A 16,831-nucleotide genomic window follows, 5' to 3' on the forward strand; every position below is an offset into this window, starting at 1 on the left:
CATCAGACACAACCTGTTCTCTCTCAATCTCTCTCCACCCCCCATATTGCACATAAAGACTGTTTAAATTAACATTCTGTGTTTCTTTACTCTGACTTTTCTTGACTGTACGCTCCTTTTGTACAGAGGATTATAAGAGATACTGTATAAGGAATCCACTGAAGCGTCTTGAGCCTGCACACCTCAGTGAATATTATTGATAGTAGCGTACATGTACCATTGTACTTATAAATCAAAAGTAAAACTGCAAACTGTGAAGACCCAAATCTGCCATTGCATAATGTGCTGGCATATCAGGAGTCTATATAGTTTGTTAGGAATAGTCAGTGAAGTAAACAACGCAAACCCTGATCTGTTGACACATTATGCAGCAGCAGATCATGATCATTGTTGTTTGCTATTGGACTGACTTGCATGCCAGTATATATGATACCTGTTTACAGGTAGGAATGTACATGTTTATTCACTTGGGGAAAGTTGGGTCAATATGTTCCTGGAATGGATTATACTTACTGAGATGTGTATGGGTAAATTCTTAATAGGAGGAAATTATGGACTCAGTTTAGTGTTATGGAATGCAAGTCAGTGCCACTTCTGTAATAGATGGAGGGGTGGATGACTCTTCTTTTTTGTGAATTACAGCATGAATATTATTTATAGTAGAGCAGGGTCTTCCTTATCAGCTGGGAGCTGGGTGATTTACCTTGCTACTTTTACTTTACAACCGGCTTCTTTAAAACAAAAATTGTATTCATGTTGGGGAAGGTCCCAACCCACCCACCTCCTCTGGCAACTTACTCTCCAACTTTAATGGAAAGCCTGGTAGAGCATATTTTGTGTAAGTGGAGATAAAGCCTGCACATTGATGTGACCCAGCCATTTGGCATTAGCTGTGATAATGTATCTCTGGTGTGTCAGTCTGACCCTGACATGTACCTATAGCTATGACATGTGCACCCTTCATCTCTACATTCACTAGTCTTTCATTGGATCCACTATAAAATGCTTCAGAAATTTGCATCCCCCCCCCCTCCCATTTTATTTGGTGCCATTGGTCATCTTGTAAATGTATGTGTATGCTGGTTGATCTTTAAAATGCCATATATTGTGCTTTATGAACCCTCCTTGTGATGGCTATTAACAGGAAGTTCCACTGCTAGATCATTATTCTTTGAATGCTTCCACTTGTTCAGGAAGTGAGAAGTCATGTTTGTACAGATGTTTCAGAGAGGTTCAAATGATTTAGATTATGTATATGTGGGAAATATGGCTTATATGCATCTTGAATTTTTTGTGGAAACCTATACCCATCATAGGTGGATGAAATAGCATTTTAAGGAATTGTATTTAAATCACCAATTTCCAGTAAAATTAGCACAACTTTCAGTGAAAATAAACCATGTTTAGTTTTTGGAAAATGTATAACTGTAACAAAATCTAACCTCTTTGATTGAAAATCCCAGATTTGCCCTTGCTCTAGTCTTTAAACTGAGCTATTATGGAAAGAAATGAACCACCACAGTATACTGGTAGTTTATTTTCTTTAGGACCACTAATGATGGTCGGTTGGTTCATTGTTTGGTTGGTTGGTTTTTGACAGCACTTTATTTGGCTATATGATGTCAAGTAAATGGGAGTTGAGTGCCTTTCCCCAGGACACATAGAAGCAGCTGACCTAGCCTGGTCTGAGCAGGTATCACATTTCTGCAATATTGGAAATGTGGCATTGAAATGAAATTAGATGAATGATCACCTTAATTTATTGTGAAGTGATTATTATCTCAGGGTTTTGATCACAACAAGAGTTAAACCTAACTTGGTATATAAAATGGATTTTATATGTCAGTCATTTTGCAACGCATATTATTCATGGACTCCATTTGTCTGTCCACTAGTCTGTTAACCTTTAATATTATGCACAATGACATCAGTTTTACAGCATTTAAGCCCATCAAGCCTTTTGGATAGGGTGCACATGGAATAAGGTAAAGCCTTTTTGATTACTGAGGCAAAAGGTCAGATGTCTAGGTCACTGTAACTAGAGGTAGAAGAATGGTTTCTGCACAATAATTTGATTTCTCCACTATATACAAGTACCAAACTTTGTGGATTGCTTGCACAGGAGATAAGTAAGAACTCTTATCCTTTTGTGAGCCAGAGGTCATGGAAAGGACAAAGAAGAAAAACATTTTCATCACAATAAGTTAGAGTTATACATGACATTCCTGGATTAATTTATGTGGCTTGCTTGTACTTGCATTACAGAAGAAGTCTATATGATTTTGAGATAAAAGTTTAAAGGTCAGGGTCACAGTAACTGGAGGAAAATGTTTGTTTAGTGCTTGCACAAGTTATACATGAGGTCTGTTGATTTTAGGGTCAGACTGTCAAATATCAGGGTTATTGTTGCTTAGAAAAATTGGTGGTGCAAAATAACATTTGTTCTTGAGTAGGTTCCTGGCCCAAAATGTTTTTGGCTTGTACCTGTGATACTTAAGTAACCTATTGGCTAAGGGATTTAGAAAAAATGTTAAGCCAGAAACCAAAAACAAAGGTTCAGGTTGTTAAGATCCATTGATCAGTAATATACATAGTCAGACATGCCCTATTCCTGCATAGAGGGCTATTAAATGGGTGTGGTGTGGTGGGGGTGGGATGGACATATAATGTGCTGTTCTAAGTACTCTTGTTGGATTCTTGGGATCTGGTTAATCCAGTTTATACTATTGAGTTGTAGCAATCACATATCTATTTTTCTGCAGGTTGTACATAGTAAGTATATATATATATATATATATATATATATATATATATATATATATATATATATATATATATATGACTTGTTCAGGTGAAATGTACATAGCAGATACATGATTCTTTCAGGTGATTCATTGAGACTAGGCAGCATCAATGAGTGCAAACTGCATGAGTAAAATTGGTTGATTAAAGGCACCATATGATGTTAACATAGGCAGTACCTGTTTGCCCCTCGAAGTATATATACATATGACCACACCTGGGTGTATAAACAGCCCTGAGGCCAATTAGGTATATCCATGTGTACAGGGTATTAAAAATGCCATGTACACGCTCTTAGAAAGCAATAATCATTCTCTGATGGTTAGTTTGATGAATCATATTTTCAGGATGGTATGAATAAACATTGTTTTTTATACTCTACCTCTTATTCTTCAGCATATACATTTTAGAGTTAAAATAATTAATTGGGATAGTTAATTAGGATCTTTTAGTATATATTATCAATAGTTCATCAAATAGACTACATGTAGAAGCTAGCTATTACACAAGTAGACTAATGACTGATTAAAACTTGAGGTCTTTACTGCATGACATAACCCCCACATAAAAAAGCAGCTAGACTAGCAGTTTAAAAACCTTCCCAGTGTCTGGGTTGCCTATCTTACCTGTAAATAGGGCTTTCTGTCAAGAGCAAACTTTTCTATGTGACAGGTGTGGATTTGATTATGTTGTTGACCTTGTGAAGGTAGACATTTGTGACCTTCTAATTGATACCTTAGGTTGATACATAGATCATGCTCATTTACAGGAGGTGGGTGAGAGGGACCTTCAGAGCTTTAGCAGTTGTTTTTGATGTTCATTTTGTCTTATATGGTTTATTTTATAATTCATCATGTGGTATTGTTTTGTTTGAAATTAATGTAGAAACATTTTTTGGCATGTATATTTAGAGTCATTTGAGCATATCAGAAATTATTTCAGCATTCAGAATTTCCTTCCAATTTGTTATTCATTGCTTGATCATATTCTGGGGAACTGTAATTTGCTAAGGTTGAGTTGCTTTACACAGGTATCAAACAGGCAGCTTTCTGTGTGTCTGTAAGGATGAAAGTGGAAAGGTTTATTTTTGTGGAGGAGAATTTAAATTTATACTGCTGGACTGGAAATCTGGATGCTTGTTTCATGTACTGTGTTGCTTGCATCATGCAGTATTAGTTCTTGACATATGGAAAGAAACAGTAATTGAATTGTCATTTCATTACAGGGTCATAGTGGCATCCAGCAGCCACCATGACTGAGATTGAGACTATGAACAATAATGGTGTCCGCTGGGAGCCGGGACAGATAGATGAGGATTTTGATGCAGGAAATAATTCTTCCAAGCTGTTCGAAAGATCCAGAATTAAAGCACTTGCAGGTTTGTACATGACAGTTTGATAGTTCTATCCATCAGATTTTGAGAAGAAAATGAATTAGATTCATGATTATGATGTGTACGAAAGAATTCTTGCCTGAATCAATTGAAGCTGTCATAAACATGCTGCACACAGAATCAGACTGCATGGGACAGTTTTGATTGCTATGAATTATGGGACTTCCGTTATAGCTGTGTGCTTCAGATGTAGATATTTCCCATATCATAAACTTAATGATTGGCTCATTTAACATGTTGAAATCACCATGTATTTTGCTTACTTCATCATCACACTGGATGACCTAGTTTACATTTCATCCTATAGCATAAAATGATGATATTCATTTCTAGTGGAAAAATACTTCAAAATAGTCTTTTCGAGACTTGAATTTGCAAGGAAAAATTCATATGTTAAATGATCATTTTTCTGGGACAAAAATGGTCTGCATTCTGAGTAATTTTTTAAAATCTACAACCACATTGGAATTTATGGGACATTCTGGTGGATTTTCTTACTCTGATGCAGTCTTGGTCTGAATCATATAAGAAGCAGCAGTGAAAAACAGATTTTTGCCATGCAGTAAATGTATTCTGACATTTATGAATAGGAATTGATCAGGACTATAACAAAATAGACAAGTAGTAAAAAAAAAGGTATTGAAGGATTTCAGGAGTATTTGTATCTGTTCCTGCTTACCCATGGGCTTGGAGATGGTAGAACAGGCCCTATGTGAACTTTTGCATGTTGTTAGTGGTGACATATAGAGACAGGAGCCATGGTGGCTTGGTGTTTAGTGTGCTTGACTTGTGACTGAAAGGGTGTGGATTTGAATCCTACCATCGGACCAGCCTGGATCAGTTGCAATGTCATGCCCCTGGCCAAGGCACTTTAACTGCAATAGCCTCAGCATTAAGTTGCTGGTGTTGCTGTGCTGTAAAAACATCAAAACAAGCAAACCTATTCCTGCTTGGAATGTGTTAAAAAACTATGGTACAGGAGTCTGAGAATCAGTCAAAAATGTCAGAAGTTGTTAATAGAGATGTTTCTTGTTTTTAGCTCACTTGATTATATTTGAAAGACATCATCAAGATCTTGAATGGATTTAATAATGAGTAGCAAGATCCATACATAATAATTGGGTAATCTGTTTGTCTGAGTTATGAAGGCTAAAATATCAGTTTTCATATCAGAACAAAGGATGCATACTGATCTGACATTCATTATGGCGACATTGGCAACCATTTTGAAAATCTTGTTACTGCAACTCTTCCTGAACAGAAAGTCTTATTGACATACAGTTTACACCAAAAGACTTTTTATGATGTCTTGTGGATCTGAATGAAAATGGTTCCAGTGTGACATTGAGTATGGCCACAAAGGCAGCCTTCTTGAAAACAGTGTTATTGCTACTCCTTTTGAACAGAAAGTCATATTGACATGGGGTTTTCATTGAGAGACTTATGATGTCTATCTGGTTCTAAATGAAATGGTGATGACTGGACTGACAAAATGACTACCACAGTTGCCATCTTCAAAACATTATCGTTACTCCTAGATGGTTTTCCACAAAAGGCATTGTGTGATATCCGGTTGGACCCAAGTGAGAAAAATACCGATCAGGCATCCAGTATAACTGTCATGGCAGCGATCTTAAAACTATTTTTATTGCTACTCCTCCTATTTGGATGGTCGTCATATTGACATGAGATTTATCTCAAAAGACTTTATGTGATGTGTTGTTGGATCTAAATGAAAATGATATCCAGTAGATCTATGGCAGCTTTCTTAAAAATCTTGTTATCACTGCTATTACTCAATGATGTCTGCTTGGTTGTATAGTAGAATGGTGCCAATCTGACTAACATTATTGTGGCTGTTTTGAAAATCTAGTTATTGGTTTTCCTGCTAGATGGATGGTCATACTGACACTGCTTATCTCGAACAAGTATATGCGTTTCTGTTTTTGATGCCATTTTTCAGCACATGACAGGCTATACATGGTGCCTGATATATTTGTTGGAGGATAATCCTGGACAAAATCACTGACCCATGGCACCCCATAAATGAAGGGAAATGAAGTGTTTTATTCCAACTAATCAATTCAGTTTTTGTTAGCATGAATATTGAAACAATCCTATTTTGTTACATCTGATAGACTTTGTGGCAACTAGTGCTCCAAACTTTTCTTTATACTCCACAATTTTGCTACATGTATGAATTAGCCTTTCACATGCTTATATTTGTCAGTATGTGAAAGATATCAGGCCCACTTGGGACTTGTGGTTCTTAGGATACCTTTACCAGTAAATTTGTATAAATTTGATAATACTGATGTTTCCCAATGTCAGTAAATTGTAATCTTTCAGCATCTTAAATTTGCTTAAGGTGAATAAATTCAGGAGACTTTTATAAAACAACCTTTTTGGGCATTTGTGTTTCAACTAGATTGGAGAAAGGCTTCCTGGCACAGTGATACTAAACATGTGATCCCAAGATGCAGTCATACTCTGAAATGCACTCCAGGCACAGAACAGTACCATTACCATTATTAATGCTTTCAGCAGATACTAAACACCATGATCAATGTTTGGAAATCATGTATGTTAATGGTGTTTATGACCTTTATCATATTCTGTGGTTGTAGTGAGCAAAACTGAAATGTAGCTAGTTTTCTGACTCATGAATATACACCCACTTGAATTGTATACACTCAGGCTGTTTAGTACTTTACACGGCTTCAATTTCCAACATGAACAGTTAGTGTATAATATAGTGACCTTGCAAAGAATTCACAGGCTTTTCACACTTCAGTACAGTACTGTAATGTTTCAGCAAATTTTCTTTTTTGTTGGGAGTGGGGAGAAATTTTTTATGACCTTATTCTACAAAAAATTGGAAGGAACATGTACTGTAACCTTTGTTTGTATGACAGTTCTTTCATCAGCAGACCTGTAGTAATCATGACCATTAATCATAATTAAAAAAGTAATCACAAGTAATTACAGTTTAAAATTTTAATCATAATTACTATGCAATCCATGTTACTTTTTTGAAGTAAACATAATTATGGTTTCATGAATATAGTTGCACCTTAATTTGACCTCATTCTTTTGCATCTAAATCATATTAATAATAAACATGCATTTGAAAAGTGTTGCGACATTTTATTCAGAATTTGAATACTAGAGTTCTACAGTTCGTCAAATTAGGCATATTTCATATTATTGCGTTATAAAAGACATGTAATCTCTTATGTTGATATGTTAAAATCTGATCCATTTGTTTGCACAGAAAAATTAGAACAATTTGTTGTTGATAGTACTATGTCATGTGCTTTGGATGGAATGAAAATGGTAAATAGTACCTAATAATAACTCTTTATTATCGCATTTATTTGACCAGTAGAGTTCCTGGAATGTTTGACTTTCACACAGTAAAGTATTTATTGGGAGCATCAATATTTGAATTTTTGACAATATTTTTACTTTTGAATACACTCAGCAATTTCATGACTCCCATCCTCTGCATTATGTTGCCAGTAATCTGCTATAAAGGTGCCATTAAAAAATAAAAATGAACATAAATTTGGACTAAATTGTGGACCACTTGCAGCTGAGATAAGGAAAACATCTGTTCTTTTGACACAGGTCAGGGTCACAGGAACTGATTGAAGGAAAACTACCTCAGTTTTGTACCACATGTTTGACTTAACTTTGGAAATGGCTTGCAATCACCATAAGAGAGTCACCAATTGACTTTAAAGTGATAATGCCCAAAGTTGTCATTAGAGGGAATTCAATAAGGAAAACTGTTTCCACAAAAAAAACTTCTTTGCCACAAGCTATGACCAAATTTAGTGGAGTACTTCAGATAAGAAAGGCACCTATCAATTTTGGGGTAAAAATGATAGTCTTGCTAATAGTGCCACGATGCTTACAAGTCTAACACATGCTATGATGTAATCACTTTCAAAATGCCTGCTGAACTTAAGTCATTAATAAGTAAAATAGATTGTTTCATTTAGTATTAACATTTCATTGTGTCATGTATATTTTATTTATATTGTTTTCCTGACTTTTGAATGTGATATTGAGGGTTGTGGACGGAATTTTTGCATACCTGACTTTTGTCATGGTTATGTGTTGAAAGGGAAGGAATATTGCTGTTATTTCAACTGCTGAAGTAAAATTTACTTGAAAGCGCAAAACTTAACATCAAGCCTTAATTTACCCAAAAATATTACATTGTTTTATTTTTAGTACTATGTTCATAACTCCCAAAATATTTGACAAATTGTATAGACCCATGACAAATTGTATAGACCCATGACAAATTGTATAGATGACAGTGCAGTGGACAGATTTAAACACAGTGCTGTCTTGAAAGGCCAATGCCACATGAGACCAGCTGCTTGAAAGGCCAATGCCATATGAGACCACCTGTCTTGAGAGACCATATTCTCAATGCTCAAATTTGTTGATTATATAGTGTTATGACTGTTATGAGACCACCTGTCTTGGGAGAAAACAATATTTTGCCAGAAAGGGTGGTCTTTCAGGACAGGTTCAACTGTATGGGACAGAAAAAGTTTTTGCTATAAAGGACATTTTCTATCAGATTTTTTCCAGAAGTTTAACTAAAACAAAATAATTTGCAGACCTGGAAAAATAATTCTCACAAAGATAAATTTACAATGTTATGATGCTTGCTGCATCGAATACTCCATGTCAGTGCCAGACACTTGGTCTATCCTTGATTCAAATACATTACCTTTCTGAACATCCAGTTAAAAGCTACAATTTGTGCGAGGTCATGTTTTTTTTTTTACAGGGCAATTGTGAGAAAGCACAGAGTAATTGTAGGAAAACAATACTATTAGAAGGTTAGATATCTCTGCTTAAAGGGTTATTTGATATAGAATTAAAGTCACTTTTTACCCCTAATGTGAAAAGGAACACAAATTTGAAAAAAGAAAACATCAAGTGGAACTGTGCCATGTCAGTATGTCCTAGTATCAGGTATTCAGTTTACTGTATATACTTGATTATAAGACATATCCAACTGCAACCTGCACAGGCCTTTTCTGCTGTTGCATAATGCACCAGCAGATTGTTTGGAGTAATCAGTAGAAAATAAACATAAACCCTGATCTTCAGGTTCATTATGCCTTTGCAGGTCAGGGTCTATGTTGTTTGCAGTTTGACTCTACTTATAAGCGAGTATATATGGTAAGTAGTGATATAGTTAGGTAAAAAGTAGTGCACAATAAATTACATTTAGGTTTCTGACACGTTGTGTATAAAGTAATGATGGTGCACTGTTGGTAAAATCGCTGCAGGATGGAACTAGAAGGTGTATTCACAGTTAGTTGTCAATTCTCGTAGGATTTTTCGGAACACAGTATTTAACTATGTGCCCACATTTATTTTGAGGTGTTAGCAGTTGCCATTGATCCCTGTATGTCAATAAAGGAGTTTTTGAAGTGGTTAGAGTTTTTTAATTGTGGGAAAGTTTGTTTTTTCCCTGCATCTTTGAGCAGGTACAATGCAGAAGATATTCATATTTGAAGGAAAATTAAACTTTTAACAAATTTGTTTGTGGCATATATAGTCTATTTAACATTTACCACTCATAAACAGAACTTGAATGGGAATTATATAAAAAAGTTAACTTACTTTGGGTTGCAGCTCAGACTTTAAGATGAAAGATATCCTTCAGAATGGTTCACATTGCTTGCTGATTGTCATTGGGAAGGCATATGGTCTGAAATCATCCTTATCATAATTACATCCCTTTTCTTGCCATATTGTCTCTTGCCATTCTGTTCCCAGAAGTTGACGGGATTTCGACTAGGTGTCACTTCTACTCTTTTGTAAACATGTTTTTAATCCTTTGCACAAAGTTTCAAAATTGTGTGTGATTGAAATTCTTGAAAGTTTTTTTTGTGAATGTTGCCAGGTTGTGTCCCATGGTTTTTGTCACAGAGGAATAGCAATTTTGACTTCAGTCCATCATTCTTTATGTCATGGAAAGTCATCATTTTGTTATGTAGAAAATAAAAGTCTGTTGGATATGAAAGTTAAAAGTTTTTTTACCATCCCTGGCTTGAGTTGAAAATTGTGAAATCTCCACCATCACTTTTGACAAACACTTCCTATTTGTGGTCTTTTCCTGACAAGAAACTCGGTTCATATGCAGCTCCTGTAGAAACATAAAGTAATTATATCATGAGGTTATATGATCTACGGTATGCCCGTAAAAAGACCTTTCCAGCAGACAAAAAATGATGCCCCACTTTAATGTCTTTCATTTCATCTAGTTGAAAATTACACCTGTCAAGCCTCTGGATTATAAGGAAAATCAGCTAAGATAAGCTACTCACCATGAAGGTTTTGTTCTTTTGCTGTAAAAAGAATAACCTGTTTGGGGCCAAGAGCTCTCAAAAGATTTTGACCTTCATTGAGAGGATATGTGAGGTCGACTTCACAAAATCTTAGCCCACTTTCAAATTCGGTAGTAATTAGTACAGGCTACTTGTTGTCATCTCAACTTGAGTAGGAAGACATTGAATACCTTCATATCTGGGAAGACATCATTTGTACAAATTGTGGAATCACGTCAGCTCAGGAATTGTATCGTCTGCTTGGAGTACTGTGTTTAAATTTAAAATTTATCTGTGTCAACTTTATGGTGATCTTGAGTGATAAGCGGTAGGCTGAAGTGCACAGCCTATAGAGGACGGAAGAGGATTCATGTACTCCATTTTGTACATGCGTCCTCAGGAAGAGACTTTTTACTCTTGCTTGGGTATTTACGTTGGGATGTCTTAGCAAGTTAAGCGCTTTCGCATCCTTGTACATTTATAGAAAAGATATGATGCAACCTTGATGTATGTAGTTGGATCACACAGGTTACCAATGGCAGATACGATGATTTATGCGTCTCCAGATGTGCAGGAGAGATTTATTCAGGGAAAGATCAAGGCTCTTTCAGGTACTACATGCTGAGAAAAATATTTAAGTTCTTTTAATTTTTTTATTTATTTTCATCTGCTTAATTAAAGGTACTTTTGGTTCATATTTCTCCTCATTCATCTGTAATCTTTTTCATGTTCCTTATTATAATTTGAATGTGTAATTTTTGGTAATTTGTAATGTCTGTAATGCATGGGAGTAAAAGACCCATTGATTATTCTTCAGGGCTTATCATGTGCTTATTTAATATCTTCCCCTCCACCCCACCTCTCTAATTGCAAAGGCATGGTTTTGGCCGCTTTCATTTTCATTGTTTGCTTTGTCACCCAAGTAGCTGAGATTTATTGGTCTGTTTCAAAAATGTACACTGTATAAACAGGTAAGGGAAGGCACAAATTATGTACAGTGACCTCAGCAAAGGTCAAGGTTATCTCATTTAGCCTAAGAGGTTGATAAACTGGGAGTGGGTGGAACTGAATTCACTCCAGACTCAACAAAGTATGTGTTAATAAGGAAATTCAATACAATAGAGGGTTATTAAAGGCTTGTAAAATTTATATGTTCAGTTTATATTTTATTCTCTTTAAGAATAGATAACTTATCAAAGGTAAACGGGAATCATTTAGTACATTAAAACCTGTATTGGGAGACCGCTTTTTTCTGCCAATAAAATGTTTTCTCAAGACAGGTTGTCACAAAGGATGTATTTATGCTGTATCAGAGATTAATCAGTGCAATAAGAATATGTTCTTAGGACACGTTGTTGTCCATAGCAGTGGTCTTTCAAGTCACATTTTACTGTAGTTTCATTTTTTTGTTTCTGACTAGATTTTGCAAAACAATTCTGGCTTATGGATTGATAGTTTACATAAGTCTGGATTCAGTTTGCATTAAGTCATTTCTCAGACTCTACTGCCTGTAGAGTCCCAAAGTTGGTGTTGAGATATTTCATATACCACTCTGGTGGCCTGAGTGGTTAGAGTGTCTGCCTTGGGTAATGGAGGACATGGGTTCAAACCCTGGTAGAGTGATGCCTAAGACTATCAAATTGGTACTAGCAATTGCCTCGCTTCACACTCAGCATTAAGAGGTTAGAGTTAGGACTGGTGGGCCTGGTTTCAGGATAATGTGACTGGGTGGGACATGATGCCACATGTCTGCGACATGATGCCCCAGTGCTAGACTTCACTATCGACTATCACACTGCAGACATCGTAGTTTTATAACTCAAATTGTTAAAGCTTTGTTAAAAATTCAAATCACACACACACAGATGTTTCATGTGGAGATCTAAATTGTTAATGAAAACTTGTAACTATTACTAAGCTAGATTTCACAATCCAGTGACTATAAGTTTTGCATTTGGCTTATTCTTTTAGGTGCCATTGCCTTTACAACAAGCTGATTTGTGCTCAACTTCAGGTTGAATTTGGTTTCTTCCACTTAAACTTTGTGTGTTAGTAAATTTCTCAGACACTATTGCTTGTAGAATCAGACAAGTGTGTATTTAGAAGTACCAATCTGGGATTCAAAGAAACCATAAATATAGAAAGATTGGTACGTGACAAAATTTTCAAAAATAATCATATATCCATACTGACATTGGTGGTTTTCTTGTTACCGGTAGCTCAATTGATCACAGACCAGAAGAGCTTATGAGATGGTCTGCTGTCCATCTGCCCGTTAGCACAAGATTGTTATTCCTACTCCTAAACTACTTGGAGGATTGCTTTGAAACTTTACACACACATTCATCCCATGATCTAGTTGTTTCTCTATGAAAGTAGTGATGCTGGACATCAAATAATGCTTCCATGGCAGCCATCTTACTGCTACTCCTCCTAAATGAATGGTCATATCATCATGTGTTTTATTTAGATTTGTTTTCTTCCTAAAAAGACTTGTGATGACTTGTTTGGTCATAAATGAAAATGGTACCAATCTGTTGTCTGATATTGCCACCACTGAAGCCTGTTTGAGAATCTTATGCTACTCCTGAAAGAATGGTCATATCAGCATGGGATTTTTGCTGAAAGACTTCTGATGATACCTTGTTGGCACCAATCTTACATCCAACATGGCTGCCACATTGGCCAGCTTGTTAATTTTTTATATTGTTACTCTGCATAGATGATCATTTCAACATGAGGTGTTTACTATTGTGACATCTTGCTGGTCCTAAATATAATAGGTGCAGATCTGACATCTAGTATGGTCACCATTGCCGCCATCCTAAAAATCTTGTTATCACAACTCGAACAAAAAGTCATGTTGTCATGGGGTTTTCACCAGAAAACTTATTTTGTTGTCTAAATGATCTTGAATGAAAATGATGCAGAGCTGACATCCAGTATGGCCATCATGTAGCAGCCATCTTTTAAAGCTTGTTTTATTGCTCTTCCTGAATGGATGGTCATACATATCAACATGGTGTTTTCACTAGAAGACTTCTTATGGTGTCCATTTGGTCTTAAATCAAAATGGTGCCAATCAGACATCCAATATGGGCCACCACAGCAGCCATCAATAAAATCATATTGCTACTCCAGAATGGAAAGTCATATTTTGACAATATTGTTGTCTCTATTCCTCCCATGTAGATAGTATATCAACATGGGATTTTCACCAAGAGACTTCTAGCGATGGTCTAGTTGGTCATAAATGAAAAATAGTGCCAACTGTACACACAATATGGTTGCCCAAAGAACCCTCTTACAAATCTTTTTTGTCAGTACACCCTCTGAATTGATAATTTTTATGACATGGGGTTTTCACTGGCATACTTCTCATGATGTCTGCTTTTTTTTAAATGTAGATGTAAATAGTGCCAAGATGACATTAAATATGTGCACCAGAGCTGCTGATTTGGAAATCTTGTCACATAATATTAGAAATGGTTTCAACACTTGACAGTTGAAAAGAAGAAATTGTCTGATTGGGAGTTCCCAAAAATTTTTCTAGCCGAGTAGAGCATCAGCATCAGGGAGTTAAAAAAAAACCTTTTGATCCTAAAATGTTGTGAACTTTCTTGTTTTGGAGAAGTATTTTCTCCTCTGAAACCACCCAGCACAAGGTCTGCTATCGAATGTATATTGCCCGTTCAGGGGTAGAAACATATAAAGTACCCATGATTGCCTCTGGGCAACCAGCTTTGAAAATCTGGTTGCTTCAGCAGATGTTTTTTGTTGCCCAGGTAATTATTTCAATTGCTGTAATTGTCAAAATAAAAATTACTTGGCAACTTTTATGGTATATATAGTTTGTTCATCCTAATTGCATAGATTACTTGTAATATGCCATCATTCATGCTAATGGAAGAGTCATACAAGTTTATAAACTTATTGTATTTAAGATCAGATAATGAAAAATAATTGAACAGTTTTATGCTTTTCGGAGATATACATCATTATGGTTCAGGTTATTATTAATCATGTGTTACAACTGTAAACACTTGGGAATTTTGTTTTTAGCCACCACCCAGCAAGCCAGTATGCAACATCAATTTTGATTGGTTTGTTAAGACTTGCTATATACCACATTGATTAATGTTAACCAGCAGGAGCAAGTGTCACATACCCTATGAATGACAATTTCTTCAACAGACCAGTTGGGAGGAGTAAATTTAGTTCATCATGAGTATTAAGTTTGTGGATGAAGAGCTCACGATGCCATTACCATATATTGGTGTTTTGACAACAGACAAAATTCCCAAATCTTATTCTTTTGAATGGTTAACCCCAAGGGCTGGTAATATGGACCAAATCAGGTCATGAGTAACCAGGATGTGACGATTAGTGTGGGTGCCTACCAAGAAATATCAATCATATAGTACTCACACAGAATAATTGTAGATACAGTAATTCATCCACCCTACTGTGGGACACAGAGGGACAATTCAGTGGTAATGTTTGTTGCTGGAAAATATATACAGTTTTAGCATGATCACTTTTTTAATAATGCTTTTAGTCGCCCGACTGGGATTTCGGACCAGGAAAAATTTCCCGGCATTATTTTAATTGTCCGAGGCACTTCGCCAGTGGATTTTTCTACCCCATATATTCACAATTGCTGTTTAAAATAGCTGCTCAAAAGCAAATTAGTCAATTTGCTGGATTTTACAACAAGCTTTTGAACGTCAAGGTCTTTCAGATTTGTTCAAATGATGCAGATCTGTCATTGAATATGACTTGTTACTAAAATTAGAAAGACCTATAAATGACTTCTCCAGTATCCAACATAATTTGATGATTTCAACACAAAGCATCCAGGCATGAAGATCTGATTGTTCAAATGAAGGCCCACTTAGTTTCATATTGACATAGGGTATGCCGGTATCATTATACATTATAACTTGTGCAATTTTGTTTTGATATCGTTAATTGTTGTACAATATAATGTTGAATCAGCTGTAAAAATCCAGTTAAAGGATGAATTTTTTTGTTTGTTTTGTGAAGTTGGCTAGCAAAGGGATGTAATATTAACAAAAAAGAAAAATTGTAGAAACCAAAATAATTAGTGGATGCAAGAGCCATTGGAACATCTTCATCTCTAGAGCTGTATGTAAGAGTCATGGAGATAAGGCAGATGAAATTTTTTGTTTCCAGTCAGCCGACTGTCCCTGTTTCTCATCGCTGACCCTAGCATCCCTCCCCCATGGTAACAAAATATGTTTTAAAGAAGTAACCTGCCTAACGTAATCAGTGCAATAAGGAACATATATTTTTTGTTTAATTAGTGGTGTTTCCCAAATTGGCAAGGTTTTGGTTGACAAGCATCAGTCTGAATATACAGAAATGGGTTCTTATAAATTTAAGCAACCAGTGAAATACCCTGTTTTTATTCTTAATGTTATTCATGCAGCCATTGAATTAAAAGTAGTCTGAAACTGATGCTTACATTCCTATTATGACACATCTAATTATTGTCATGTCATTGAAGTTATTGTGATGTAATTGTAAAATAACATACTTGGGCTTCAAGACGGTTCAGAATGAATATGTCATTTTTTTCAAGCTTGCAAAGGAAAAGGCAGAGGCAGAAGGTGTCTGTTAAAGACAGGTGATTGTTATTGAAGCTATTATGGAACCATTCTCATTCTTCTGTATTTCAGATGAAAGAGAATCTGTTCAGAAGAAGACATTCACAAAATGGGTGAATTCCCACCTGGCCCGTGTAGGATGCCGGATCAACGATTTGTACATTGACCTGAGAGATGGCAAGATGCTGATGAAACTTCTGGAGGTCTTGTCAGGAGAGAGACTGGTGAGTTTTCCTTTGAGAGTCAATAACAAACAGTGACTGGTGACTGTTTTCAGCAACCATTGCTGCAATCACAGGTTGTAAAACCTAGATTAGGAATAAATTTAATATAAATCTAGTGAAAATCATTACACAAATGTTATATATTGATGCAGTCATATCTTTTCACCTGCAAGTACTCATTGGATTGCTGATATGACATTTATTGATCTGTGCGTGTAAATCGAAGAACTGAGTCCATGATTGACTGTGAGCAGTTGTCAGTATCATGTGCATCCACCCTCTGCAACCACCACCTATTATATTTCAATTTGCCTTGTACCCTCTCAGCTTGCGAACCAACAGAAATGTTCTATTCTGAGATCATTCACTGCATGTCAACCATTTGTGCATTGTCTGTTCACAAGGTCCTCTTGTTTA

General features: G+C 35.9%; 1 protein-coding gene and 1 long non-coding RNA gene across 17 annotated transcripts in view; one reads left to right on the top strand and one right to left on the bottom strand.

Moving 5' to 3' along the window:
• LOC149805563 (uncharacterized) overlaps positions 1-10,629 on the bottom strand; it is a 54,780-nt gene extending 44,151 nt beyond the window's left edge. The window contains exon 1 of the long non-coding RNA XR_016419696.1: positions 9,854-10,629. This is a non-coding gene — a long non-coding RNA (uncharacterized LOC149805563). The remainder of the gene's footprint in view (positions 1-9,853) is intronic.
• The window catches only part of LOC149805564 (spectrin beta chain-like), a 196,609-nt gene that overhangs the window by 36,429 nt on the left and 143,349 nt on the right, over positions 1-16,831 (top strand). For 15 of the 16 annotated variants that reach the window (XM_089950191.1, XM_089950176.1, XM_089950181.1 and 12 more), the window contains exons 2-3: positions 4,028-4,180; positions 16,263-16,414. In XM_089950191.1, coding sequence (XP_089806317.1) covers positions 4,054-4,180; positions 16,263-16,414 — 279 coding nt within the window. In that variant the 5' untranslated portion in view covers positions 4,028-4,053. Of the gene's footprint in view, positions 1-4,027; positions 4,181-11,032; positions 11,172-16,262; positions 16,415-16,831 lie in introns of those variants that run through there. The other variant, XM_089950178.1, reaches the window with a different exon arrangement.

The sequence above is a fragment of the Sinohyriopsis cumingii genome, chromosome 2, assembly GCF_028554795.1.
Source record: "Sinohyriopsis cumingii isolate HCF-2022 chromosome 2, ASM2855479v2, whole genome shotgun sequence".
NCBI lineage: Eukaryota > Metazoa > Mollusca > Bivalvia > Unionida > Unionidae > Sinohyriopsis > Sinohyriopsis cumingii.